At 42.9% G+C, this 21,753-nt stretch overlaps 1 protein-coding gene across 4 annotated transcripts in view; it reads left to right on the top strand.

The window, feature by feature from the left end:
* Positions 1–21,753, top strand: part of DTWD2 (DTW motif tRNA-uridine aminocarboxypropyltransferase 2) — a 251,190-nt gene that overhangs the window by 74,599 nt on the left and 154,838 nt on the right. For all 4 annotated transcript variants that reach the window (XM_089779290.1, XM_089779289.1, XM_075931968.2 and 1 more), the window contains exons 2-3: positions 16,236–16,326; positions 21,501–21,595. In XM_089779290.1, the coding sequence (XP_089635416.1) occupies positions 16,236–16,326; positions 21,501–21,595 (186 nt within the window). The remainder of the gene's footprint in view (positions 1–16,235; positions 16,327–21,500; positions 21,596–21,753) is intronic.

A 21,753-nucleotide genomic window follows, 5' to 3' on the forward strand; every position in this document is an offset into this window, starting at 1 on the left:
ATAAGAAGAAAGCAGGCAGGGCTACCCACCGGTGTGGCACAGTGGTTGGGTGTATCTTGTGTTGGGACATCTCAAGTTTAGCCAGCAAATCCCACAACTGTTGACTCTGGCCACATCCAGAGGACTGTTGAGTCCAATGTGAGTGGACTGTCCACTGCCAGAGGAATTGAAGGGAGAGGACCTGGATCTCCCCTTCATGCTGGGCACATTTGAAGAGGCATAGGATCTGCTAGCCATGACAGCCTTAGTCCCCAGCTCTGCTTACATGTGCCCTAGCCCTACAGGCTACTTTGGTGCCATGATACTCATTTGCATCGATGTCAGTGCTGGCTTCCATAGCAACAAAAGCAGCACCAGTGGCCATGGCACTGCTGCCGACCAATTCCACAGCACTGGTGGCTCCAATGGTGGCACTGCCCCAAATTAGACACTGGGGAAACCCCATGATGATGAGCCACCACTTCTCTTTACTATTACACCAATCTCCAGCATTGTTGGAATCTGTTCCACCCTGATCTGCATAGGATTATGCTTCAGAATTGGAGGTGGAGTTCTGTGCCTCCAGGTGGAGCCAGTATCACTCCAGATTCTAGCACTGCACTTTACCTTGCTCTGCATTCCAGTCAATGTCATGGTCACCCCAGTGGCTAGTGCAGTAGCCCTTCTGGATCCCCTGGGCCTATCATGAGGCATAGGGGCCAGGCTTGGTGGCTGCTTCAGTGGCCTTCAGGATGCCATTGGCTACATCAGTCTCTTGAGACCTAGGAGTATGGGTTACTTATAAAGAAGTAGACTTGGGGCAACCAGGCCCACAGATTGCCACTGTGGTCTCAATGACCTCAGTGTAGGAGGAGACACTGTTGATGACAGCACACCAAACTGCTCCACTCGACACCAGGAAGCCAGAAGTACAGGAGGATCCAATCCCACCATGGCTGTCCTCCTCTTCCTCACTTGACATGGTGGTGGAAGGAACAAACACCTCTCTACCTGCAATGGACACCAGGGCCCATAAGGACCTCCTTCACTGCATAGCACAAGACCTCAAGATACAGACTGAGATCACTGATGAGTCAGACCCAATAGTTGTACACATTGGCTCCAGAGGTTCCCTCCAGGGTGATCTGGCCTCTTATAAAGGCAAATGCCAGTACCATCCAGGTGCTCTGGCAGACCATGGCCTCAGTCCCGCCAGTGATTAAATGAAAAGAGCGCTGGTACTTTGTCTCACAGAAGGGTATGAGCAGCTCTTTCTTCATCTCCAGCCTGGCATAATGGTGGCAGACACCACCAATCACAAGGTGAGACAAGGGGAGCCGGGCTTCATTTCTAAGGCCAAAGAGGTGAAAAAGCTGGATCTTTTTGGTCGCATGGTTTACTCCACTGGGTAATGCTAACGAAAATGTGGTGCTCAGTTGGTACACCTGCAACTCTTGGGCCTGCCTGGACAGTATTCAGGAGCTGTTGCCTGTGAACTCCTGTTTGGAGTTTGCTCCCACCTTTGAGGAAGGTAAAGTGGCTGCCTGTACCTCTCTCCAAGTGGCCTTGGAATCTGCAGATTCCACTGCACAGAACATGGCCTGTCTAATTTTGTACCAACATATGTGTGATACTTTTTTTATATTCATCTTTTGTAACTTGACCTAATTTCCATATTTTGTAGAATTCTTTTTTGAGTTTTAGATAATTCTGGTTAAGCCAGGATGTTCTTTCACTGTACTTACTATCTTTCCTATAGAGTGAGATAGTTTGCTCTTGTGCCCTTAATAATGTCTCTCTGAAAAACTGTCAACTCTCTTGAACTGTTTTTTGCCTTAGGGCTTGTTTATTCTGTGCACTAAAGTGGCACTGCTACAATTGATTTAGTGGCATCGATGTAGCGGGTCTGATGAACTGTACTGACCATACCTCAGAGGTGCTTTCCAGAAGATCTTTTGTTCAACTCCCTGAGTTTACTAATGTCTGCCTTCACAAAATCCATTATCTTTATTGTGCTGTTTTCCCTCCTACCGTTACTATTTCATGATCACTTTGACCCACACTGCTGTCCACTTTCAAATTCTCAGCCAGTTTCTCCCCATTTGTCAAAATCAATTCTAGAGCAGCCTCTTCCTTCCGAAATAAAAAAAAATGTTTCCAATGTATTCTAAGAGCTTGTTAGATAAGCTGTTGCCCTGCTATGTTATTTTCCCATCCGGTGTCTAGGTAGTCAAAATACCCTATCACTATCAAGTGCTCAAATTTGGATGATATTACTTGTTGTTTAAAAAAAGTCTCATCTACCTGTTCTTTATTAGGTGGTTGGTAATAGATTTCCTACATGACATCACCATTGTTTTTCCCCCTTTTGTCCTTATCCAGAGACATTCAACAGTTCTGTCTTCTATTTCCATCTCAAACTGTCAGGCTACGTCTAGACTGGCCCCTTCTCTGGAAGAGGCATGCAAAGCAGGCAAGTCAGAATAGGGAAATCCGCGGGGGATTGAAATATCCCCCGCGGGATTTAAATAAACATGGCCGCCGCTTTTTTTCCGGCTTGGGGAAAAGCCGGAAAAGAGCGTCTAGACTGGCGCAATCCTCCGGAATAAAGCCCTTTTCCAGAGGATCTCTTATTCCTACTCGCGCCAGTCTAGACGCTCTTTTCCGGCTTTTCCCCAAGCCGGAAAAAAAGTGGCGGCCATGTTTATTTAAATCCCGCGGGGGATATTTCAATCCCCCGCGGATTTCCCTATTCTGACTTGCCTGCTTTGCATGCCTCTTCCGGAGAAGGGGCCAGTCTAGACGTAGCCTCAAAGTATATACATTTTAAAATAAAAGATAATAATTCCTCCCTTTTTCCATACTTGTCTTTCCTGGGCAGCTTTGTACCCTTCTACAGCACTACTTCAGTCATGTGTATTATCCTATTAAGTCATTGTGATGCCTACTATGTCAGAGTTGTGTTTATTAACTAGAATGTAAAGTTTTTCCTGCTCGTTTCCTATATTCCTCACATTAGTTTAGAGATATCTAAAATACACATTCACTATCCTCTATGGTTCAGTTGTCTCTCTTATCCCTGCTATAATGATCTTTAATGCCCTCAGATTTTGACTCTTCATAAGATAAAAAAGTTATTTATTGATCCAGACTAAATATCCTGCCAGAGTTAGGTCTTATGATCGGGTTATGTTTATAAAAAACATCCAGGCTGGACAATAATTTTTGATTTGGGAGGGAGGGGCACTCCAAGAATTTGGTAAGAGGTCAAGGGCTGCACTCCTTCATTCTAGAGGCAGTCCAGGGTCTGGGATGGGGGCTGGATGCAGAATGGAACTTGGGGTAGGGGACTGGGGTGCAGGAGAAGTTCTAGGAGGAAGTTTGGGTGAAGGAGAGGATTGTGACCTGGGGCAGGGGATTAGGGGACAGGGTCTGGATGGGGATATGGGTATGGGTGCAGGAGAGAATTCTGACCTGGAAGAGGATTGTAAGAGGGGGTTCAGGGTCTGTGACCTGAGGCAGGGGTACAGGAGAGGATTCAGGATCTGTGACCTGAGGCAGGGTAGAGGAGGGGGTGCAGGAGTTTTGGTTGTGACCTGGGGCAGGAGATTGGGGTGCAGTGCCTTGGAGGGAGTGTGAGTACATGAGCAGGAATGCAAAGGGGTTGAATTGTGACCTGGGGCAGGGTTCCAGGAGTGGGAGCAGACAGTTGGGTAGTGTGAGGGTTGTCAGGTGTAGGCTCTGGCTGGGAGGCATTTACCTACCTATTTATGGAGGATAGATACATCAATGGCTATTAGCCAGAAAGGGCAGGAATTATGTCCCAGTTTGTCAGAAGCTACGGTGGCCCGAAACTCCCTCCCACACTCCGAATCCCTTGGCCCCATCCAGAACCTATACCCCAACTCTTTGTCCTATCCTACGGATGTTAAATATTAGTCAACTAGTCGACTATCCGTTAAACAAATGCTTTGTGAGATTCATATCAAACCTTAAATGCAGTAACCTGCATAGATAGCCTAATCCTGAACTTTTGCAGTTAGTGGGAGTTTTGCCATTTATTTCAATGAGTACAAGTTAAGGCCTAAAGATCTTGCAATTCAAGGGTTAAATGGTTCTTTCCATATTTAAACCAAATAAATTTTAATGAGAGTTTTGTACCTGAGCAAAAATGTTGGCTCTAGCACAAAATAAGCATGAGCAGCAACCATGCAGTGCAGCAAAAATGCAGAGAGGCACATGTGGTTATTAGAGCTGTAATGCATTGGAGAACAAATGCATTTTCAGATGCTAATCAACGAAGGAAAGGGAGGGCTTTTGACATAGACTTAATTGTGAGACTAGTCCAACAGTAAAAAAGTATGAATTTGTTTATGTATGGTGTTCAACCATATTTTATCACTTTTTATGTTATCAGGGAATTCAGCTTCTTTTGATCCATTAGTGTGAATAAACATGAGGGGAACAATAGATGTCTGGAAAAAATATAAGCCAAAGTAATTACTTCAAACAAGGCATTTGAAAAAAAACCCACAACACTCCTCCGACCCACCTATCTTAATAATTTAGTTAAGCAATAAGATATGTCAGAATTGTACTGTACTGGGCTATTGCTGCTTCCTGAAAAATGATACCCTAATATTACACACAACCTGCAGTGTTTTAATGTGTGAAATATCTTTATAGAGTACTGCCTACATTTGAAGAAAATGAACAACCGTGGTTTTTTTTTAAATAAGGTCAAATAGGTTGCCTTGTTGTGCGGCAAAACTGGCAGGAAAAAGAACTTCAAATCTTCTGAAGGGTTGATTGTGATCAGTTCATAAGGAGCATACTGTTGTTCTACTCGACAAAATAAGCAGCAGGGTCTGTCGTCAACCACACAGATACAAAGAATGATGCAGAGGGGTTGTATTCTTGTCAGTCCCTGCTCCTTGTCAGTGTGACTCCAAAGTTCTTGTACATGCTGCCAGGCACTGCTCCAGGATACAGATTCCCTGGGCTGCTTGGGTTGTCTGCCATGGAAAGGGGGCTAGGTGAACAACATCAAACCAAGGTGAAGGCCTTTGGGGGCCAGAGCACATGACTTACAAGGAGAGGCTGAGGTATTTGGCCTTATTTAGTTTACAAAAGAAAAGAGTGAGGATAGCAGCCTTCAGCTATCTGAACGGGAGTTCCAGAAAGCATGGAGAGAGGCTGTTGTAAGTGGTGACAGATATCAAAATGAGGAGCAGTGGTCTCAAGTTGCAGTGGGGGAGGTCTAGGTTGGATATTAGGAACAACTATTTTACTAGGAGGGTGGTGAAGCACTGTAATGGGTTATCTAGGGAGGTGGTAGACTCTCCATCCCTAGAGGTTTTTAAGTCTTGGTTTGACAAAACCTAGACTCATATGATTTAGTTGGGATTGGTCCTGCTTTTAGCAGGGGCTTGGACTTGATGACTTCCTGAGGTCTCTTCCAATCCTATGATTCTAAGGTGAAACAGTCATTCATGTTTTTCAGCACAGCAATCCAAGAGCTGGGAGCTTGCATTTAAAAGGGCCTAATTCATATGCTAGCTGCCAATTGTGCTGGAACACAGACATGTCAACAGTGGTTTGTTAAATGTGGGTTAGTTCTAGCCATACTGGGGCTCTTGGCAGATAAGGTATCAGTAACAGGTTGTTATATAGGTTCTATGAAAGGTGAGGCAGATTGGGGACAATGGTTTGCCTAATAAGGGAAATTCCTTACTCCATTTCGTTGTCTAGGGTCCTGTTATCCTTTGTTATAACTCCTCTTGCAGTAGTTTGCCCTCTTGTACCTCAGATTGTATGAAGTTGAAACGGTATACTGGATGGCTGTGTCTACATTGGCACCCCTTTCCGGAAAAGGGATGCTAATGAGACCAGTCGGAATTGCAAATGCCGTGGGGGATTTAAATATCCCCCGCGGCATTTGCATGAACATGGCTGCCGCTTTTTTCCGGCTCGGGGTTTTGCTGGAGTAAAGCGCCAGTCTAGACGGGATCTTGCGGGAAATAAGCCCTTTTCCGCAAGATCCCTTATTCCTACTTGAAAGTTGTTTCCTACTTGAAAGTAGGAATAAGGGATCTTGCGGAAAAGGGCTTATTTTCACCAAGATCCCGTCTAGACTGGTGCTTTTCTCTGGCAAAACCCCGAGCCGGAAAAAAGCGGCAGCCATGTTCATGCAAATGCCGCGGGGGATATTTAAATCCCCCACGGAATTTGCAATTCCGAAGTGTCTCATTAGCATCCCTTTTACGGAAAAGGGTGCCAGTGTAGACACAGCCGATGTGTATCACCCTGAAGAAGATTATTATTTTTTAGGAAAAAAGTGGTTAAATATCTGATTTTTTTTTTTAACCTGATTTCTAAGTCTGTTGCACAAGAGAACAGGGACGCAAAGCTTTAGCAGATTAAGGCTAAATTTTTTGTGCACTCGGGATCAGTCCCCCCAAATTGTAAAAGGCCACTGTACCTTCTGCCCCCAAGGTGATAGTTGTAAGGAACCACTTCTGGAACCCTCCGCATCTCCAGTAACTTGAAGTGTAAGAGAAAAAGCCCCCAACATATCCAGCATCCTAAAGAATTCACAGTTAAAGGTGAAAAAATGTTGGTAGATAGTTACTTCTTGGTGTCAGTTGTTTCCATTGCATTCATTTGTTTTAAATCCTGAAAAATGAGTGCAGTAACTAATGATGGAAAATTGCAGCTGTAGCTTGCAACATTTATTTTAAAACAAAATGTTTTTGATTGATGTTTGTGAAAAATCACTGAAGCTGTAATGCTAGTTTTCCTCTAAACATAAAAGCTGCAATTGTTTGCTCTCAGATTTTTCAAAATATATTTGTTCATAGTTTTATATTTGCTCTGCATGCCCAGCACCAATACAACACAATCCCTGAATACTGTTTTAATGTGTATTTAATGGGTTTGTGTTAGTATTAAGTATGTGAAATGGAAAGAGGTAACTGTATGGACTCTGTCCAGCTTTGCCAGGTGTATTTTGACCTTAAAGTGTAGTATTTTGACTTAAACTGGGGAGAAATCTGTTTAACTTGAGTCTGAATCTACATTTGGCCAGATGCATTTCCTTGAAAATGTTGAATCTGTGGCCTGACCTTGGCAAAATGGGTTAGAACACAGTGGTCTTGCTAGTAACAATAATAGTTCAAAAACATCCCCTTCCTTTTTAACATTGCGGATATTAATTCTAAAAAACAAGTTATGGCAGATTTACCCTCATGTGGGTTTTTGGCCAGGAAAGCTTACAAATTCAGAATATAAAAATGCAGTTATCTTGCTCTGTTTAGGCTGCTTGCTCTTTATCATGGAATGGATCATCTGAGATCATTGTAAATATTAAAATTAGTTAAATACATATATTCAGGACAAAGCTACATGGCTACATCCCCACAGAAGGTGCGCATATTTGCATCCTCAGAATGATGCTTGATTTCAGCCACCTTGTGGGCATGTTCTGACAGGTTTAAAATTAAGCCTCAGAAGAGCATATCTATGTCCAGGACATGCGCTGATTTTATTTGTGTGAGAACAGAGATTGGAAAGAGACTGTGAGAAAGGGTTTTCATATACCAGGTAATTTTATGGTCTGCTGCATCTTCACTTTTATGGCATTCCTGCCCCATGATCACTATTCATAGCAGGCTTGACAACAGGAAAGGTTGGTTTTAGCTACATTGGGAAATGCTGTAAATGATGAACTTCATGTAACATAAATAAACAAAATGTTTTTCTATTTCAACGTTTAGTTTACATTTTAAAATAAAATACATTAAAACCCTATGGGAGTGGCCTTCTGCCCCTGCATGTAAAGAAAATGGGGAATGACAGTTTCAGAACATTCAGCCTTTTTAGTAGGCTTAAACCAGTAAAGTATTGTACTTACACTAGTGTGGCCTTGGGTTAGTGTTATTGCCTGGCATTACCATATCATTTCTAGATACTATAGCTCTGAAAGAGAAAACAGAGGAAACAGTGTATTTAGAGAGTTCTGAACCATAGTGAAATTGCAGATAAACAGATACACGAGTAAAAGACCCATGTCCCAGAGTAAACCTTTAGCTTGCCCATGCTGATGTAGACAAGAGTGTTCCCTTTCTACCTATCTAGGGTTGTCAGGTATCCGGTATTGACCTAGACAGTCCGGTATTTTCACCTCCTGTCCAGTAAAAATATTCAGAAAATACCAGACACTTAAAATGTCTGGTATTTTCTAATTTTTTTTTCCCAGCCAGGAGGCAAAAATACTGGACTGTCCGGGTCAATACCGGACAACTGGCAACCCTACGACACACTTGGCAACTGGGCCCAGACCCCAGCCTCCCCCTGCCCCATTGCTTAGCTGGTTCTGCAGGGAAGCTGCATTCTGGCTTGATCAAGAAAACAAAATGGCTGCCACCAAAAAGCCTAAAGACCAAGGGGAAGCAATGCCTTCCCGGTGTCCTAGTGTTCAACTGCTCCTCTGTCGCTACCCCTATTCTGACATTGCACACACGCTGAAAGGGTGGCGAGGAGTCCTGTGGCACCTTATAGACTAACCAAAGTGTTGGAGCATAAGCTTTCGTGGAAAAGACCCACTTCGTCAGATGCATCCCTCTACATCCATGGTGGCTAAGATGGTGTTTTCTGGAAGATCACCAATGCATTGTAGTTTTCTCAGGAAATCAGTAGTGTCACGGAGTTAACTGGGAGTGCTGGTGGCGTAGGGTCTGAGTAGAGAGTCCACATATCCAGACAGTCCTTCAGTGAGAGTGCCAATGCCCGAGATGATGGGGCATCCCGGATTTCCAGGTTTGTAGATCTTGGTCTGCTGGGGGGGTTCAGCAAAGCCGCTGGACCCCCCCAGCAGACCAGGGACACCCGAGCAAAGCCGCCGCCTGGGCGGCTTTGCTCGGAAAGCCGCCCAGGCGGAGGCTTTGCTCGGGTGTCCCTGGTCTGCTGGGGGGGGGGTCCAGTGGCTTTGCTGGACCCCCCCAGCAGACCAGGGCGACAGGAGCAAAGCCGCCCAGGCGGCTTTGCTGGGGTCTCCCTGGTCTGCTGGGGGGGAGGGGGTGCAGCTAGTGGGCCCCCCCCTCAGCAGACCAGGGAGACGTGGAGCAAAGCCCCGGGCCTGTGGTAGAGCAGGTGGGGCGCTGCTGGTTGGTCCCGCAGCACCGCTCCTTGGCGCTACTGGACCAACCCGGCATCACCCCAGCTGCTCTGCCCCAGGAGTGCCTGATTCAGCCGCTGCTGATCAGTTTCAGCAGTGGCTGAATCTGGACGCCAGTTCCGATTTACATACAGATTCAACTTAAGAACAAACCTACAGTCCCTATCTTGTACGTAACCCGGGGACTGCCTGTAATGTCGGAGTTATTCCGGAGGCTGTGGATGGCATTGCATTCTGCACGACTGAGGTTACAAGGCAAGCGATGCTGTTTTTCCACTATTTCTGCCTGTGCACGTCGGCGGAAGCATTCTATGTAGAGGTCCAGACAGTCATTTCGACCCTCAGGGGGAGTCCATGTGGAGTTCTTCTTGTGCTGATGGTGGGAAGGTATCTGTGTGTTGGTGCACTGTTCAGTGTTGTGTTGGAAGTATTCCTTGAGACGGAGACGGCAAAAGTAGGCTTCCAGATCACCGCAGAACTGTATCATATTAGTGGGGGTGGTGGGGCAAAAAGAGTCCCCGAGATAGTACTGACTCTTTTGCCGGCTTAAGTGTGTAGTTGGAAAGACTGACGATATTGCTGGGTGAGTTAGGGGTACCACTGTTGTGGCCCCATGTGTCAGGTAGGATTTTAGATCACTTCTCTACAGAGGAAAAAGGACAGTAAGCTAAATGTGTAATGTAGATCTCCTGTCTTATTTTAATAAAGTCCATTTGTGGGGAAGGTTGTTTTTTTATGAGACTCCAGATTGGAGAGCTCTTTTTTGGTGTTTTCCTGTTTGCTGTACAGGATGCTGATCAGGTGGTTCCTCAGTTTTTTAGATAGTGTATGGCATAATCTCTCACTGTAGTCTGTGCAGTATGTAGATAGCAATGGATTTTTCACTTTCAGTCCATTTGGTATAATGTCCATTCGTTTGCATTTGGAGAGAAAGATGATATCTGTTTGTACTTGTGCAAGTTTCTTCATGAGGTTGATAGATTTCTACTCCATACGGCTAAATGCAGTGCCTTGCATGGTATCAAGTATCAGGGGTAGCCGTGTTAGTCTGAATCTGCAAAAGCCGCGAGGAGTCCTGTGGCGCCTGTTGCGAGAATCACAGGTCCGATGATAAATACCCAAGGGGGGAAGGACAGAACCAGGTGGACAGTTTTATCAAATAAAAAATATTTATTTATGACAATGGTGAATTTATAGTATTTATTCTAAGATTTTTAATAGACCGTGTTAATAATGAATTTACAGTATTTCTTATATTTATTCTATGATTTCTAGTTAAACGTGTCAGAGATATAAGGATGGGAACGGCAAGGGGAATAGTCTCTAATCTTAAAATATCCAGCTACACTAATTAAATAACAGTGATAACTACAAACTCTATGTACTACCCAAAACAACTACAACACTAAGCTTATATAACAAGAAAAAATCAAATCATACATGGAACATTTCACAGATATCGGTTCGGTTGCGAAGGCCTTGGTTACGCCCGAGAGTCGGGGGAGGTGGCTGGTCGGTTGATCAGGCCGGCAGCGCTTTGAAGTACAGGCAGTCCCTGAGTTACACGGATCCGACTTATGTCGGATCCGCAGTTACGAACGGGGCCCTTCCTCTCCCTGGTCTCCAGCAGACCAGGGAGAGGAAGCAAAGCGGCGGAACACGTGGGCAGCGGACAGGGCTGTCCGCTGCCCACGCGCTCCGCAGCTTGGCTCTGCTTTGCTCTGCTTTGCGCCCCCCTCCCCCCGTCCCCCTGGTCTGCAGACCAGGGGGACGGGGGGGGGGCAAAGCAGAGCCGAGCCGCGGAGCGCGCGGTCAGCTGACAACCCAGACGTGTCTGGGCTGTAAGCTGGCCGCGTGCTCTGCGGCTTGGCTCTGCTTTGCCCCCCACCCGTTCCCCTGGTCTGCAGACCAGGGGGACAGGGAGCAAAGCAGAGCAAAGCCACGGAGCCCGAGGGCAGCAGGACAGCCACGGTGCGTCTGGGCTGTCCCACTGCCCCCGTGCTCCGCAGCTTTGCTCCGGACACATGTGGTACAGCAGCTGGGGTGCTGCCAGTTGGTCCCGTAGCGCCACTCTGGGCGCTACTGGACCAACCAGGCAGCACCCCAGCTGCTCTGCCCCAGGCGTCCCCAAGTCAGCCGCTGCTGAAACTGACCAGTGGCTGACTACAGGAAGCCCCTGCCCCGGGCTTCCTGGAATCAGCCGCTGATCAGTTTCAGCAGCAGCTGACTTGGGGATGCTTGGGGTTCTTAAATTGAATCCGTATGTAAGTCAGAACTGGCGTCCAGATTCAGCCGCTGTTGAAACTGATCAGTTTCAGCAGCGGCTGAATCTGGAGCCAGTTCCGACTTACATACAGATTCAACTTAAGAACAAACCTACAGTCCCTATCTTGTACGTAACCCGGGGACTGCCTGTATACGAGAAGGCACATGCACGGTGGTACGTGTGTTGCGAAGATCTCCGAGAACTAACTGTGCGATGGGTGTTTATCCCCAAATCTGCACATTGCTTTCCCACGCTTGCATATTACCATATATGGCCCAATGGTCACCAAGTGGGGGTCTGTGTCCCAGGGGTTGGGCCGAAACTGTGCAGGTTTCATGCGACCAGGTAAGCCCTGCAGTTCTCACGCCAAGGTGACGGGTGGGAGAGTCTGAGGCTATTTTCCCTTTTTCATACCTTTCCTTTTTCTAAAGGCAATGGTATGCAGGAAGGGTGCGGCCGGTTTCCCTCAAGGAGTACTGCAGCTCACTATAACAAGAGTGTCCTGGCCAAACTTTTTTACTGGGGGGGGCAGTCTCTTTTCTCTAACAGCGCCTTATAGACTAACCGAAGTGTTGGAGCATAAGCTTCCATCTGCATGCATCTGACAAAGTGGGTCTTTGCCCACGAATGCTTATGCTTCAACACTTCGGTTAGTCTATAAGGTGCCACAGGACTCCTCGCTGCTTTTGCTGATTCAGACTAACATGGCTACCCCTCTGATACTTGACTCTGAAAGGGGCCATGCTTTTCTAATGCTGTTTTATTATTTAATTTTGGGAGGGGGGTCAACAACTTTGGTCCCCCCCTTTTCCCCCTCGATAGAATTTTTTCCCCGGTGTTTTTTTTGGGGCGGAGGGGGTGTTCGGTATTTTTGGTTAAACCATCTGGCAACCCTGTACCTATCTTCTTTCTCCATGCAGAGAATCATTGCACAGGGCACAAATGGACAGAAGGAGTCCCTCAGAGACCTCCTACCTTTGGACTATGCCCAGACCGCTCTTAGATCCAAGGGCGCAACTCCTTCTAGCGGGAACTTCAGCTTGCTGTGCATTGCAGGGTTGTGCCCACAAAAAGATATACAAAATATTTTTTCCCTAGACAGCATACAGATTGTAAGTTTCTGTAACCTTGAAGTTACAGTTGTAGTTGCAGAACAGGATTTATACCATCCTGTAGTCTAAGGGAAAGATTCTTTCCTTACCCACTGTTACCCTGAGGACCCCCAAAATGTGCAGGCTAGTAATGATGGTTATATGAAGGGAATCATAGCTCCTAAAAGCACAGTAACTATGAGGCATCAAAATGAGAGCACAGAAATAAGTGTAGTGCCCCAGGGTGGGGTTTAACAAAGACTTAGTCAGCTTAAGTAGGTGCCTAAATGGGTGCCTAAACTTAAATGATGTGTATGTACACATGTAAGTAATTAACTTTTATTGAAAACCCCCTCTGTTTGCAAATACTTTGTGCTCCACTTGCTTCTAATAAAATTACAGATGGAAAGCATTGAGTTAAATATGAAAATACTTTCTTTTTGTTTAAAATTTATTTTCATTAAAAGTTAACGAAGTTGAAAAGTGTAATCAAGTGTGAAAAATTCAGAAAGCAACAAAAAGGAGGGTTTTTTAAAATAAGAAACAGAGACCCAGAAATAAAGTAATTTGTGTCTGACGAATTAGCCATAACAAACATAGGTCAGGATTCACTGGATGCCATTTACCTCAGTTTATAGAAGCTATTGAAAAATGAAGTGATTTGAATTAGAGTTTTGGAATTAAGAATTTACTGTTTTGAAACTGATTTTGAAACTCGTATGTCTCTGTGCTACAGAAAATGACATAACTGGAAAATCTTAACTATCAATGTCTTAGTGCATTTCACTGGATAATGTCTGAGAAAAATCATATATTTAATAGAATGTTAAATTTAGGGAAGGTACAAGAACTTAAAAGTTGTGACCAATAAGAAAAATGAGCTTCTGTCTAAACATTCAAAGCAATGACAGCAAAAAAGAAATCTCTTGGGGGCTGCACCTATTTGCAGTTACACTCCGTTATAATAAATAGTATTCTGAAGGTGTTAAATATAGAAGAAAGCCTGTCTAAGATCCCTTCTGAAGTGTTGTGTGTCATAACACGAAATATGAAAGATAAAACAATACATTATGTGGGAGCAACTTCCATAAACTTACTCAGAAGTATTAAAATGAAAAAATAAGCCACATCATCAAAACCATTTCCCTGTTTATGTAGATTCATCTTGAGATACTTAGTCTCAGCTCATTGAAAAACAAGCTGGGGTGTTCAACCTGTTGATACCAGGCCTGAAACATCTCAAGTTGAGCACCAAAATTAATGGTCTATCTTTTAAATTTTACTGTAATATTTGTGCACTAATGCAAAAGAAAATTGAACAGTTTGAATGGTAATTTGTGATATATGCAGTTAAATATCACAGCTAACAGAGTAATAGTGTTTTCACTGATGGAAAAAATGGCTGATTGTAATCAAATTCTAAGAAATTGGAATCACATGTTTAATTAACATAGGTTAAAATTTTCTCACAATTTACTTAGCAAGTCTGTCTAGCTTTAATTTTGCTTATTCTCCCCCCTCTTCATCCAATAGAGCTTTCTAGGTAATTTATGGTGGTGTAAGTCCTCGACTAAAATAAAGTTAAGATTTCTGGTAAGAGGTGGTCTTTGTTTGGGTCAAGGTATTTCTGAACTGAAACACTTTAGGACCTTAAGGGCCAAAGACCTTCACCATAAATGCAACTCAAAATTGCCTTTAATTTGAGATCTGACCTTCACTACAAATGAAACTCAAAATTGTCTTTAATTTGAGACCTGTCCTTACACAAAACCCCTTAATTTTAGTCTGATGTTAGTTTTAACTGAAATTTGCTGGCCTGTCAGGACATATAGGCCAAAGCTCAAGTTAGAATAACTTACCAACTGTTAATACCACCATACTGTTGAATGGACACTTGAATGCTGCTAGTCTTCCAGTGCCTTCTGACAATTTTCCTGATGTGCTCAAAAAGAAGAGAGAAGTCTTCTCATAACTCGCTGAGAATTCATAGAACCTATTCATCCATAGGCTTTGCACACAGAAGATTTAGTGCCACATTCATATAAGTACAGTGGCAGTGCAGATGCAGATATTCTCTTGATCTATTCTAAGCTAACTCAGGAGAAGTAACTCAAGTTAACTGTGCAGCAAAGACATATTTGTTAGAGAAGAAACAGGTGACCCAGGAACGGATGGGGTAAATGGAACTGCTTTATTGCCCACGCACATTAACCTTGGACATTCAACACAATGTCTGAGTGGCAACAAATTGGCACCGATTAATCCCTTTCATCTATTTTAGTATGTTAATTCACACGTCTATTACTACTTTTCCTAAAACCTTATTTAATAATATTAACTCCCACAAAATAAGTATTCATAAGCAGGTGATTAATACAATTACACCTGCCCCTAATTACCATTTACAGAATTTCTAATTAAATCAGCACTTTCTACACTACAAACTTTCTAAATCAGCAGGTTACAGAGATTACAAGAAATTTAACCCTGAAGATATTTTCTACAGGTCCAATGAGGATAAGCAAAAGACACAACAAAGAAGAGCAGCTGCATTGCTTATCTATTTTTCTAGACTGTAAAAACAGAGAAAGAGCATGTTCAAGAGTAATGCCTACTATGGCTGAACTCCTTACCACTAACATATAGTCATCCCAGACCCCTATTCAGTTTATATATCCCAACAATATTAATATTAAAACATACTGTGAACATATGGTCAGTAAATCTTACGTGACTGCAAGTAGTCTGACTTTAAGTGTACAGTGGAAATAAAGGCTTTTAGGGGTCTTTTAGCCAAAAAGAAAGAAATTTATTTAAATGACTCTGTTTTTTGTTAGTACAAGGAAAATATTTTGGTTTTTTTTTGTTTTGTCACCAATCATAATATGCTAGTAGAAACTGTTGTTTGTTTATTGTTGGTTAGTTTATTAGCCAACTTACTGACATCATTCTTATCCTCTGATATTATCTGTGCTCCACTATAATACACTGGGTTTCATTCTGTATTGCTCATTCTGCTCTCAGCACCTGGATCTTCAACCAGCACGTATTGTGTACCAAATAACAATAATCATGTTCAAATCATTGTCTTTTATATTCAGGTCTTCTGTAAGGCTTTTCACTGAGTACAGAACAATTTTAAACAGCCATTTTTGTTTTGTACTGTTTGTGTCTCTTGAGTGTAAATTTCTGAAACAGTGACTGTGTCTTCCTTTATTTCTACAGTTCCAAGTGTGCTGATGAATATAGTGTGGACTAGTAAATGATCGCAACAAAATAATATATTTGGGATGTCTATGGTTTGTTGTGCATACAAATATGCCTTCCTCTCTCTCCTTTGTATCAAATTATTGAATTCCTTATTTGGGATGAAAGACTTGGGGTTGATTTCTCACTTGGTCATTGCATAGCCACTTACATGTAGTTTCTCTTGAAGAGATTGAAAACAAATTATTTCAAGTGCTTTAATCCCTACTGAACTTTCCAGAGCATGTTTCTGAACACTGCTCTCAAAAATGTATTTAAATACGCTTTGTTTTGTTTTGAAAATAATAGCAATATCAGCAACAGAAAATGTATGTCAGCAGGTTTGTATAGGTACAGTCTGTTGTAAAGGAAAGTACTAGCACAACTTTTGGAAAGGGATACATCTTTTATGTAATAAAATTTATAGTGTATTTGACTAATTGCCAATGTTTTTTTTCCCCCCTTTTCCATTCTGTAGCCGTCCACAGAAGGTGTGTTTGTGTCCATTCTTCCCTGTGTATCCTCTAAAAGTCTCCACCTGCCTGTATATAATTCAGCATCCAGCAGAGGTGAGTAAGACTATGGGATTTGTCAGAGTTCAGCTTCTGTGGCAAAGGATATGAGAGAGGTCAAGAGGAAACACTCTTTTTCAGACATGTTCAACTTCTTCAGCTTTGAACATAGATACTGGACAAAGCTGAACTGCTAATTCACATGATTTGTTAACGTAATTTATTCTTTGATTTTTAAAATCGGTAATTATTTTCCTGAATCATGGCCCATTCCTGCAATCCTTTTGTATAAGAAATTCTTCATTATACAGGCAGTCTCAGTGAATGGCAGCCTACTTGTGTAAGAAAGATTTAGGAGTAAGTCCTTATATAGCACATGCTTAGTGATCTGCAGACAGCTGAAGAATGCAAATGTTTTAGTCATAGGAGGTCTGTGTTTAGCTTTTATTTGTCTGTATTAATCTATTAATGTTTAATAATATAAAGCAAATAATCCACCTGAGATAATGGCCTTTAATGTATCAACAAGAAGTCTGCAGGAAAGCCCAGTTATTTACCCAGGCTACTAGAGCAACTATTTAAAAAAGAGGAATGAGAGTCAGATCAGAAAGCTGCAAGAAGGATTTTTTTTTCCAGACAGCAAAATAACCATTGATGATCTTGAAATGTCAATAGTTATTCTTGGAGACTGAGCCAAACTCTTGCTCTCATGGTTCATAAAGCCATACACAGTCAGTCTGGACAGCAGTAAAGAACAGTTAAGGCATAGGCTGGCATTGTTTGCTTACTAGGTTAAACCTCTGCGAAAGCAGTATTCCCATTTTTGTTGTTGCTTGCTTTGTGCTCCATAATATCTGAAAGTAAGAGGGGAAAGTTTCCAGCAAGGTGAGGGGTTGAGGCAGATCACCTGGCAGCCATTTTTGAACAGCTAGACACTAGAGCAATGAGAAGAGTACATTGAGACATAGGGAGTCTCCATGAGGCTTTGAAAACAAGTTTCAGTGACCCACAGTGATATGACGCTTACATATTTTGTTCCTTGTCAAACTGCCCCCTTCATTGCATGTACTGCCCTGTAAACTATACCCCCTGCTAATCATATTGTGCTGAGAAAATGAAAAACCTTTTATCGTCATTCCATTAATTTTTATAATGATTGCAAACATTGTTGAGAGCTAGTAAAGCAGAGTACAGATAACCTGAGGCTAACGGGCTGATAACACAGCCAGGCAGGGGAAATACAAGGAAAGGCTGCTTATAATTGCACTGCAATAACAGTCAAACCTGTGAGAATGTGAGTCTTCTGCTCCTTATACTGTCCCCTAAAGTTGAGTAGTGGGGGCTACCAGAGCTACCTCCTGCACTGCCCCTGCATCCTCGGCTGTCTGGGAGAGGAGATTTGGAATTTGGAGAGGAGAGCAGCAGATTCAGCATAGGACTCTAAGATGCAGCTGCCTTTCTTGAACCTCAACATGTCTAGGGCTCCTGGGAGGTATCCATAGCACTGACAAGAGTCACTGCTTAGAACTGCACACAGCTCTTCATAGAAGCATCATATCTGTGTTTGAGAACCAGAGTATCCGCTCACCTCCCTTGTCTTCTGGTACTCTTACCTAAGCTCTTCTATTTTCATGTTAGTATTTCTTCTGCTTGTTTTGAGTTCTGCCTGCTGTGACGTAGTGGGGTATGCTGTACACTCTTGTGGCCCTGAGTCCACTCTGGTTTGTCATTCACTGGTTGCCGTGTTGTGCTGTGGGTGACCCCTACTGGCCTTTACTGCTCTGCAGAGACTGTGTGTGGTGTGTGGTGTGTGGTGTGTGGTGTGTGGTGTGTGGTGTGTGTGTGTGTGTGTGTGTGTGTGCGCGCGCGCACACTGCCCAGTGTGGAGTGGTCCCTGAGGGCAGACACGTAGGTCATGGCCTAGCAACTGCTCACCTGGCCAGGGGAAGGAGTTTGAACAAAGGAAGGGGTGTGGCTACTTGTGGGGAGTGAGTGATCGGTGGCTGGGAGAAGGGGGTGTTTTTAGCATGGGGAAGATGAAGAAAGCAGACCTAGAACAGTATAGAGGGTTCAGGGACCTGTGAACCCTTCCCTTGCCCCCGCCCCCCAAGGGAACGAAGGCTGTCTGCCCATCCCCCTATGTCTACATTGAGCCTAGGCTGTGCTGTATCTCTGAGAAGCAATAAAACCTTCTATTCTACTGCCTGGCAGAGAGTTACATCTGGCTGCAGATGAGGGTGCAGGGTCGGGGGTCCCCGACGTGCTATCACACCTGCACAGACTCTTCTCCCCTCATAACAGTAAGATCCAGTGTCTCCTATACACTCCAGCTAGAGCGTGTTTGCGACCCTGGGTATCCATGGTCAACTGTGCTGGTGAGCTCTTCATGTTGATCAAACAGAAAATGAAAATTCAAATATTCTTGGGGCTTGAACAGGGAAGTAGCTCTTTCCTGTGTACCTGGCTGAAGTGCAGGGGAGTTGAAAGTGGTCTCCAGAACATTCACAACAAAGCACTCTGGGCGCCTCCTGGAAGCAATTCCTTGAAATTACACAGCTCTGTTTCTACGCTATCCCTATGTTTACGCAAGCACTAGGTCTCTCATGGAAGTGGAGTACAGTCGATTTTACAAGCTTTTTGTGACATGTGATGAACTAATGCCACAATGTAGACCAGCATAGACCTGAGTTTTCTCTGCTTTGTTTAGTCCATCTTTCATATTGTGTCTGCAATTCCAAACATACACTTTTCTCTTATAATTCACCTTTAATTCAGTTGAAAAATACACTTCCATACAGTTACCAGCAAGGATTTGTCTACAACTTTTGTTGTTTAGATTGGGCAGTGGGTCCAGATGAGAGGAAAACATTGAAAGTAACAGTTTTTGAAAAGTCTTCTTCCTGCTGGTTACCAGTATTTTCTTTTTCTTGTCTGAGACAAATAATAGCTGTTCTTTCAGCTCCTTTATTGCCCATTTTTACCCACTTGCTTAAAATATGAATCTTCAAACACACCAGCATTAATATTTTTGGCATATGTGAAAGTAAAACCAACTCATTTGTGTGTCTATCTGTCTGTCTGTCTGGGAGGGAACCACAGAAATATAAAATATAATGTATTCTGTGCTCATATTTTATTTTTTTTCTAGTCTATTGTTTACATTTTGGGGGGAGTAGTGGTTGCTCAGAACATTGGAAGCAGTGTCACTTTTACTATCATGGTTTTCAATTTTAAACCAAGTTTCTACTTTTTGTACATTCTTCTTCACTTTTGAGCATAAGAAGCAAATTGTTTATATTTTAACTTTTTTGATTTTCTAAAAGTTGTGGAACTTTTACCCCTCTCTTGAATCACAAAATATGCTTTTTGGCAAAATTGCCTGGTGACTAAAGGTGAAGTTTATATCATACTATCTCTTTTATTTCATATTGTGGGGAGCTTTCATAGTGCTTCATGAATTAATAGCAAGTGATCCCTTTAATTCAATGCAAATTTCCTAAGAATCATTTTGGGTGTCTTGTTAAAAGCAATTTTTTTTAAATAAGCGGCTATATCCATGGTGTCCAACTGCCACACTCAATTGGCCAAATAGCCACGTGTGCCCAGTGGCTAGCATGTTGGAAACTGAAGCCCTATGTTAGTCAGGATTCCTGGCAAAGAAGAGAACAATTGAGATTTGTTGAGAATAGGGGAGCATAATTGTAGTCCTTTTCACTTTGGGTGGCTCTGCAATTGGAAATCAACCTCCCTCTCTCCCTGCATGCACAGCTATAGATATATAATACATTTTGTCCTATAGCATGCTGTTTATGTAATCTGCATTATTATTAATGCTACTGAACAAGGTGTGTTTGCTATGGTTTCCTTGTTCGTTGTTCCTTAATTTTTGTTGTAAAATTCTCTTACAATTTTCTTTTATAAGCCCCTGTGAGCTTTTCAAGTCACTGAAGGTCTGACCTTCTACCATGGAACTCAATAGGAGTTTTTTTCATTGATTTTTGTTAGAGCAGGATAAAAGTCCAGGGAGAGAATCCATTGAAATGGATATCTCTAAAAAGAAATAATTCTATACCTATAAATTTTTTTTCTGAAGATATACATTACGGTGGATTACATGAAAACACTCTCCTCCCCAGAAGTGAAGAGACTTATCTCATAAATTTGTCATGTTAACTGATTGATTGATTAATTCATTAATTAATTAATCAATCAATTAAAGATGGAAGTATTTTCTACCTTGAAATTAACTAGTGAAGTATTGGACGCATATTAAATACTTGAGCAATGAACTCTGCCAAGCCAGACTTCACAGTTTTGTTGATGGGAATTCCTACCCCATCTGAACCAGGAGCATAGAGGAAAGACTACAGGTTTTCACTGTAGGGATGTTAAAATTAGATTAATAAACTAATCGAATAGTGGATGGAATTTCCATCCACTATTCGATTAGTTGTTAAGGATGCTTCCGCTTTGAAATGTAAGAAGAGTCTGCACGTTTGTTGCTACATTTCAGAGACGGAAGTGCTGCGCATTCTTGTACATTTCAAAGACTGAAACTCTGCATGGAGCCTGGGGCCAGCAGGGGCTCTTGTGTATTTCAAAGATTGAAACACCATGTGGGTGGAGCCCGGGGTCAGTGAGGGACTCTGAGTCCCCTGATGGCCCCAGGCTCCATGTGGCACTTCCACTTTGAAATGTACGTGAGCCTCAGCGGGGACTCTTGTACATTTCAAAGGTGGAAAACCACCATTGCTCACCTGCCCTTTCCGCTGGAGCTGGAGCTGGGCGGGAACCAGCTTTTGAGATGGCTCCTCTCAGCACCCACTCCTCTTCCTCCCCCCCTTACTGCCTCTTTCTGATAGAGGCAGCAAATGGGGGGAAGCAACTAGCAAAAGCTTATCATATGTCAACTAGTCGAATAGGAACTTACATCCCTATTTCACTGAGGCATGTTTTTTCAGAGAGCAACAATTACAGGTAAGCATTATATAGTATAGAATAAATTAAAATTGGAATCTGGATTTTTTTTCCCTATTGTATACCCTTTCTGTCAGTTATATCCTAATAAATCTAATGTGCAACAGGATAGCTCTGTCTTGTTTTTTCTATCACTAAGAGAGCCTGTATGGTGCATATTTTGTGGTAGTAAGAACTACAAATTAAATGGAAGTGTATTAGGAGTTTAAAAAAGCAACTTTGCTTTTTTAATAATTTTCCTTTTTCATTTAAAGGAAAGTCGAGTATTAAGGACAGTGCCTCTTTTAGCTGCTTGCCTCCCCCAAGACAAGTGTAAAGTCTTGATTGGTCGACGTTTTGGTGAAGACAGGTAAGCAGAATTTCTGATTCAATATCAGCGGAATTGCTGATTCAACATCGAGTTCTCTGTTGTATACTATTGATGATAGTGGTATTAGAAGTTACAGTGAATATTTATTCATGTTCTAAGTGTTCACTGCTGTTCAGTTTCTCAGGCTCACTCTGAAG

This window comes from Pelodiscus sinensis, chromosome 6 (genome assembly GCF_052426305.1).
Source record: "Pelodiscus sinensis isolate ZL-2025 chromosome 6, ASM5242630v1, whole genome shotgun sequence".
Lineage (NCBI taxonomy): Eukaryota > Metazoa > Chordata > Testudines > Trionychidae > Pelodiscus > Pelodiscus sinensis.